Genomic DNA, 8115 nt, shown 5'->3' with positions numbered 1-8115 from the left:
TGGTGGTGTTGTAGTGGATGCCATTGAACTGTTCAGGACAGGGTCTGGAGACCAGAACTCCTGCTGCACTACGAGGCCAACAGGTCCCAATTCCATCCACAGACAGGTCACAGGACAGACCTGCAGACAGACAGGCAGACAGACAGGTCACAGGAGAGACCGGCAGACAGACAGACTTTATATGACCAAAGGAAAACATATTTTCTTGACAGAAAAAAAAAGTTGTATGTTATGTGTCATAATAAAAGACCCTGAGCTCCGTCACAGTAAAAGCACCGCAGCTGACACAGCACAGTCAGGGTTAGCCTGGGTTAAGGGTTAACACTTAACTGAATGTGAGTTCTGCTGACTCAGGGTCTTGCATGCTAACCAACCGTTCCCTTTCTAACCGGGAATCAGTCTGACTCCTGGACAGAGTCGGCTGATAACTCTCTCTTGTTTGTCCACAGAGCTTTAACCTCTAGTTCTTGTTTTTTTTAATGATTTATATTCTGCAGGACGAACCTGAGTAGTTCCTGGCGGAGAACGTCTGGTTCAGGAATGCCAATGTCCTCGCTGAGACACAGAGAGAAAATATTATCTTCACTTTTGACATGTCTGGCTCCTGCTAAAATCAGAGTCAAAATCAAAGACAGGAAGACAGGCAGACAGACAGACAGACAGACAGACAGACAGACAGACAGACAGACAGACAGACAGACAGGCTACCTGTCAGGTTGGTCGACAGGTGGATCAGCATCTCACAGGTTAACTCCGCCGGAGAAACGTTCCCACTCAGCAGCACACACACACACACGACCTGAAGACAGATTATTAGAGTCTGAGTTTACAAAGTGAGACTGCCCAGTAGAATACTGTGAGAAGACTACAACATGTATTCATACAATTGGGTAGGTTTGTTTTCATGAACTCACTGATTTCACTCCTAATAACATGTAGTCAGGAAGCTGAGCTAAATAAAGGGAACTTGCTGGACAAAAGCATCACTTTTTTTCCCAAATGCTCGGAGGTCTCCAACTGTTGTGATGTAGTGATGTTGGGAACAAAGACACAACTGGCATATTCATCAATTGTGGTAATGTTGGTAGTGGACATAAAGTGCATTATAGCTGCTCCATCAAGTACTTTGACATCAAAAATACCTGGAGGTTCCTGTTGTGTCTTCCTTTTCAGAACAGGAGGCTGTGGCTCAGTTGGCAGAGCAGTCGCCCACTGATCAGAAGGTCGTGGTTCGATCCCTGACCATGGCAGCCTGGCAACCATGGCAAGTGTCGAAGTATCCTTGGGCAAGATACTGAACCCCAAATGGCTCCCAATGCTGCGTTGATCGGTGTGTGAATGAATTCCCAATGGTGGCAGGTGGCACCGTTGTAGGGTAGCATCAGCCACCAGTATGAATGTGTGTGTGAACGGGTGAATGAGTCTGTAGCCACAGTCTGTAGTGTAAAGCGCTTTGGATAAAAGCACTATATAAGTGCACTCCACTCCAACAGTAAGTAAATCTGACTTCTTTCCCAGCTGTAGTTTCCCTCTGTCAGATAGAGAGGGAGGGTATGGATGGTTTTCACACCTTAAAGAAGGTGCTCATGTCCCCCTCTCTCTGTTGCATGACTATAAATAAATGGGAGAAGAGTGCCACATCATTCTTCAAAATTGAGATCTGCCCTTCTTGCTTGGTCTTGGTCTTGGCTGTTGGAAATCTGAAGAGAGGCAGTGAGTTCTTTTTGATGGGCTCAGGGAATTGAGTGTGTGCGGTCCCTGACCACTGTCATGTGGTACTTGTTATACTGGTTTCTGCCCACTGATTCCACAGTGCGGACTGTGTTAACCACAGACTTGTTGATCATATTCCGTCTGTCCAGACTTAGAAGCTCAGGGGTATCATCTAGGAATGGGTTGTTCATCCTACTTTTGCTGTGCACCAGAGCTAGTGTTTGCTCTTCGAATGTCTTCTGTGTTGACATTTCTTCTTCATGGTGTTGTTGTTCCTTCTAAAATATACTCCTACTCAAACTATTTCATCTCTCAGTCATGCTTGTTCAGGCCCGGCAATCATCCAATCTTCTCAAATGCTGCGGGATTCTCAGTGAGTCCCACTGCACCCCCAGAACCCTTCACCAGATCGTTATTCTGTTCATGTGCCTGGTCTATTGGTATGCTTGAGAAACTGTTTCTAGTCTTGGGAACAACCCAATGACCATGTTCTTCAAATTCCTCACGAATGGATGTGGGCAAGGTATACCCAGACTGCCTTGCGCGCTCAAATTTAATTTCGAACCTCCAGACGGTCTGGCAACCAAGCCAGTTTCTTAGCCCTGTTTTAGGGGTCCAATCACAGAGCGGGGAGGGACGGCAAGACGATGACGCGTGATTCTCGCTTTCTGCAAGATTATTTATTTTCACGCCTTATTCCCCCTCATGTCCTTCAGCCACACACATCCACTGATTTTATGGGCAATAAACAAGCTACTGCGGGTCTCTCAGCGGCTCCACTGTCCCCCGGCTCGTAGCCAGATCACCGGTAGCGCAGGCTAGCGGCGCTACCGCCGGCTCGTAGCGCCGAGCCGGCGAGACCGCCGGTCACCGCCGGTGATCTGGCTACGAGCCGGGGGACAGCAGACCCGCCGAGAGACCTGCAGTAGCTTGTTTATTGCCCATAAAATCAGTGGATGTGTGTGGCTGAAGGACATGAGGGGGAATAAAGCGTGAAAATAAATAATCTTGCAGAAAGCGAGAACTGGAGAAGCAAAGCAGCAAGCAACACTCTCTCACAGACACACACACAACAAACATCCATTTCTGTTGCTCTACTACGTCATCTGGTATAACTGATACGATTGGCTAAGAGCTACCTACAGACGCTTTTGATAGACATTCTAAGCGCCCAATAAACGGCTCTGGAGGATCGTAAACCACACCTCCTCTACGGAGAAATGAACGGCAGGTGTCCAGACCAAATCTCAAATGAGATTTGGTCTGGTGTTAGCCAGGCTAGCATACAATGGTGTATCCACAGCCATTACTGGGATCTGTCCTGGATTCAGAAAATGTGTGGCTTCTCGCTGTACATCCATCCCATGCTTTATCATGGAAGCTGTAGCAGCCTTCTCATAGAACAGTGGCAAGAGCTGTGTGAGAGCGGGCTGTAAATCATCTGATACAACATGTAGAGATGCATGGTAGGCTGACCAGGCCACAATGTCTCCCTTGTATAACTCCTCCTTTTCGATCAGCTTGAGTGAATGCTCAAGCCAATACTTCTCTTTCATATGTGCTCTACCCAGGTTTCCCTCGAAAGCTTTAATTGGATTAGGTGGTTTGGGAACAGCCACATTGGCCTTCTTGAGTGCTACTGTTGGCACAGTGATGAAGTGGTCAGGCAACAGCGTTCTGGCAAAGGCGTGCCTATTCCATCCTGGAAGTGTCCCACATTTGACTTGGAGGGGAACTGAAAGAGACTGATGCCTGTGCCATGGAAGGACCCTTTAGCTGTGGTACTTGATGGGTTATGATCAAGGTTGTCTAAGGCACTCACAGTAAAGAGCCCTTTACAAAGTTGAGCAGGACAAACAATACCATTCTTTGCAATTTTCTCACAGACGGCAGTAGCCAGCTGATTCTCCAGTTCCACAACACGATCATAGCTTACACTGAGGCCCAACTCGTACAGCTGTGCAATCAATGTCATTGATCTGGTCTGCGTGTGGACACTTAGTCCTATGTAAAGGGGCAAAGGTGGTTCGCACTCCAATGAATGCAGAGATTTGGCATTTGGGGCCCTCTTTTTACAATTAAACAGAATGGTCTGTGAGACAGTAAGGCAAGCCTGGGAGTCAGTGGAGCTCTGATCTTTCAGGACGGCTCCGACCAGCACCATGTTCAGCAGGAACTTGAGACTGGTGGGAACGGAGTTCTGCTGGCATTCAGAGGGGAATGAGGCATTAAATTTGAACCCATTAAAGTTAAACATATCACACCACACAATTTTGGCAGCCTTGGCCAGAATCAGTGCATCCTCTTCCACATTAATGTCTTCTTCAAAAGCGATTAGCGCTGGCAGATTTCTGAAAGAAACCTTTCCTTGCTTTCTCATTATTCACTTCCACCGACTTAACACCACTATCGCAAAGGACTATTAGAAAGTAAGGATATCTGATAGTGAGCTAGCAACTGGTGAACATTAATAGCAACAACAACAAAATAACAATACAATCAGACCAAGTTGTGCTAGCTCTTGATGTTTTACGTTAGTTTGCAGATACATACCAGCTGAAGCACTAGAAGTTTGCTTGGCCAAGTCGTTGCCCTAGTGACAAAGACTCTCTATTAGCTGTCAGTTAATGGCCTCTGCCTATCTGATTGCATGCACGGAGTTGGCTCCATTAATGGTGAAGGACAAGCGTTACTTACCTTGTGGTCTGCTGGAATGCTTGCGATGTGCATTGCAAAAACATGTCGTGCATAATCTACAATGGTGTAGATATATTGTCATATATAGTCAGAATGAACCAAATAAAGTATTAACCTACGGATATTCTCAATAGCTTTAAATGATTCACACTTGACCCGACGAGTCCCCTTTCTTCTTAAATCTGGTCCTCAGCCTGACTAATGACTAAACAGACAGACAGACAGACAGGCAGGTGCACAGACAGACAGACAGGTGGTGTTCTGTAAGTGTTAAACATGATATTAAAATAATCTTTACTGTCGCTGATCGTTCATTAATTCACCACTTAGTCAGAGATCATTAATCAGCTGCTAAATATTCATGATTCATTATTCACACAGCATGACACACACACACACACACACACACACATGCACGCATGCACACACACACGCATGCATACACACACACACACACACACACACACACACACACACACACCTGGCTGGTTCACGTCTCTTTAGAATCTGATGTTTGTGTGTGAGATGAAACTGGCTGCAGAGACTCAGACACAGAACAGCTTGTCTAAAAATAAACAACAACAGCAACATAAAGAACATGATGTAAATAACTATAAACAAGAAAAACAAAATAAAGAACATGATGTAAATAACTTTATGTTTTAAATTACTGAGTAATAAAAACAGGTGTGATGATGCAGCAGGTGTCTCAGGTGAGTCACTGTCGTTTAAATCTGTCACCTGGAGGTGTGATGATGAATAATAACTTCTGGGCTTTTAGGAGGCTTTTATTGTGAAGGAGCCCGTCTGTCACTGGATCTCACCAATCAGAACACAGGGGCGCTAACGCTAACCTGTGATGGACACCATCGCTACAGTTAGCAGCTAGCAGTTAGCAACAGCAGTTAGCAGTCTGTGTGTGTGTGTGTGTGTGGGTGGGTGTGTGTGTTGGTGAACTCCCTCTACAGTTATAATCACCTCTCTCTCTCTATCAGTGTCATTGTCTCGCCCCGACCTAAACACACGTCCAGGTGTTTACTAGGGTTGCACATCTCTCTGAAATAAACGATTCGATTCATCTAGTTACACAGGTTACAATACGATTAAAAAACAATATACTTTTAATTACAGACCGATTCGATACGAATAGATACATTGTAAGAACGATACGATTTGTCTGATTCTACAGTTAATATTTGTTGTAGATATTTTATAGTGTGTCATCCATAAGTTTTATATTTTATTTATCTTCTGATTCGCCATGTAGGTAAAAATCTGCTTTATTGTCTCTGAACACCAAAAAGACCACAAACATCTTTCTACATTCATAATGGGGCGGCTGTGGATCAGTTGATAGAGTGGTCGCCCACTGATCGGAGGGTCAGTGGTTTGATCCGACCATGGCAGCCTACATCATGAAGTACCCCTGAGCAAGATACTGAACCCCAAATGGCTTCCGATGCTGCTGTGTGTGAATGAATTCTCAATGGTGTCAGGTGGCACCGTTGTAGGACAGCCTCTGCCACCAGTATGAATGGGTGTGTGAACGGGTGAATGAGCGCAGTCTATAGTATGAAGCACTTTGGATAAAAGCTATATAAGTGCTGTCCATAAAATTGGAAAGAAAAAATGTTCCAGAAGCTTTTTTCCTTTCATGATCTGTTATTTCCCCTGTTCAGATTTATTATGGATATATATATATTAAAAAAAACTGTAGCGAGTCTGTCAGCAAGAAACAGTTTTACATTGTTTGTCATTCTCATCAGTCCCACCTGAGGCTGATCATTCCTGAGTGCAGGTTTGATATGAGTGACATCATTTACATTTTACCTTATTAATCTAACCTGATAAAACACAACGCAATCATGTTCTGGGATATTTAATAATTAATTTATCACCAGTATCGTCTATTTACAGACACAAATAATAATAATAAAAATATAATTTAAAGGGATTGCTGTGCCCCTGGCCAGGACACAGTTCACAGAATAAATACAGAATGCAGGTTGTTATTCATGTGCAGGTGTTTGTTAGACAGAGAAAACACTTCAGCTTCAGCTCTCTCACATTGTTTTAGAGACGCTGACACAAACTGTAAGTGTGTGAAGCCGATCCATGACTCTTCAACCGATTCACGACTCTACAACCGATTCATGACTCTACCACCGATCCATCTAGGAATTCATGGCTGATTTGTACTGATTGAGGAGCTGCTACCGATGCAGCCATATTTCTCACTTGTTAAACCGAATATCCGGTCGCATCCGTTAATGGTTCACAACCCTAATATTTACCTGTCGCCTTCACCTGTCTACCTGCATGTAGTCTGAGCATGTGCTGAACGGATCTGGAGCTGGTAAATCGCTGTGTTATCTGTGATGCTAGCTCTGTTAGCTTCTGTAGTTCAGAGTTTTTAAAATGTTCTTGTTAACTTTGATGAAATGAAAAGGTCAAAGTTCACACAATGTCCTGAGGCAACGACCTGTCAATCACAAGGTAGCCCCTCCCTAATGAATTCACACCTGCAGGTATCGGATTTCCTGGTGGAGACAGAAACTGCAGGAACCACTTCTGGTTCTAATGTCTTCATCTGGATCAAATCAAATCAATAAATCAATTTATGGATAAAAAAAAATTCAATAAAGAGCAGAATCAGCTGATAGCGAAGACCCGCCTCCTGCTGCTGGACCAACCATGTCACAGAAACTTTATTAACGACCATCTCTCTCTCTCTCTCTCTCTCTTTCACTCTCTCACCTGTCTCAGTAGTTTTAACATCTCTGTCGTTCATTCATGCGAACAGTCGCGCGCGCTCATGCACGCGCCCGTCCTGCCGTTCACAGCCCTGAGTCCCGCATTATGTCGGTCCGATCCATGAGCCGAGGCAAGCCGAGCACAGGAGGACAAACAGTCCGGAACGCCGAGCGGGTCTGTCCGGTCCGGGTCTGATCACTGCGGTCTCACCGGGACTCTGACGGACCAGAGCAGCGCATGCTGCCAGTGAGGAGGCTGCTGCAGAGCGAGAGCCAATCAGAGATCAGAGAGCAGTGTGTGTGTGTGTGGGGGGGTGGGGGGGGGGGGTTTCTCTAAAATTCTAAATCTAATATTTATTATTTATATTGATATATTTTATAAAATACGCTCCTGTTTCCTCCTCCAGAAGAAATGACTGTAGTTTATGTTGACAGAAAGACAGACAGACAGACGGACGGACAGGCAGACGAGTATAAAAATGTCTCTGCTGCTCTCTTGTGGACAGAATATGAACTGCAGAGATTTTAAATATTTCATCAATTATACAGAATCTGTGAATTCTCATTTCTATCTACTCACCTCTACTTGATGACATGTTTGTCAGCTGAAAACGAACACGTGTTCTCACCTCTTCCAGGTATAATCACCTGTTATAGGTACAGTAGTGTTCTTTCAGTTATAAAAAACTGTGGTCATACAACTAAATATTAGTTTAGTGATTCACAGGATTGCTAAATCCTAGAAACAAAAAAGTTTGTACAAAATAGTTTTGAGTTTGTTAAGTCAACAGCAGACACTGCTATATTTTTGAACACACCCCTTTCAACTAATTGCCCAATTGCACAGCCTTAAGAGCGTGCATATCACAAATACTGGGTCTTGTTGGTTTTCTGAGAATCTACCTTGTTTGCCATGTAGCAATAAAAAATATACTAAAAACCTGGATTAGGT

General features: G+C 44.3%; 1 protein-coding gene across 2 annotated transcripts in view; it reads right to left on the bottom strand.

Moving 5' to 3' along the window:
- Positions 1 to 7364, bottom strand: part of crhr1 (corticotropin releasing hormone receptor 1) — a 22281-nt gene extending 14917 nt beyond the window's left edge. The window contains exons 1-4 of one of the 2 annotated variants that reach the window (XM_059348316.1): positions 7168 to 7364; positions 709 to 799; positions 505 to 555; positions 1 to 120 (exon numbers count right to left, since the gene is read on the bottom strand). In XM_059348316.1, coding sequence (XP_059204299.1) covers positions 1 to 120; positions 505 to 555; positions 709 to 799; positions 7168 to 7188 — 283 coding nt within the window. In that variant the 5' untranslated portion in view covers positions 7189 to 7364. Of the gene's footprint in view, positions 121 to 504; positions 556 to 708; positions 800 to 4410; positions 4811 to 7167 lie in introns of those variants that run through there. The other variant, XM_059348315.1, reaches the window with a different exon arrangement.
- Between the last annotated feature and the right edge of the window lie 751 nt (positions 7365 to 8115).

The sequence above is a fragment of the Centropristis striata genome, chromosome 13 (assembly GCF_030273125.1).
Source record: "Centropristis striata isolate RG_2023a ecotype Rhode Island chromosome 13, C.striata_1.0, whole genome shotgun sequence".
Taxonomy (NCBI): Eukaryota; Metazoa; Chordata; class Actinopteri; order Perciformes; family Serranidae; genus Centropristis; species Centropristis striata.
This window is presented reverse-complemented; position numbering and strand designations above follow the sequence as displayed.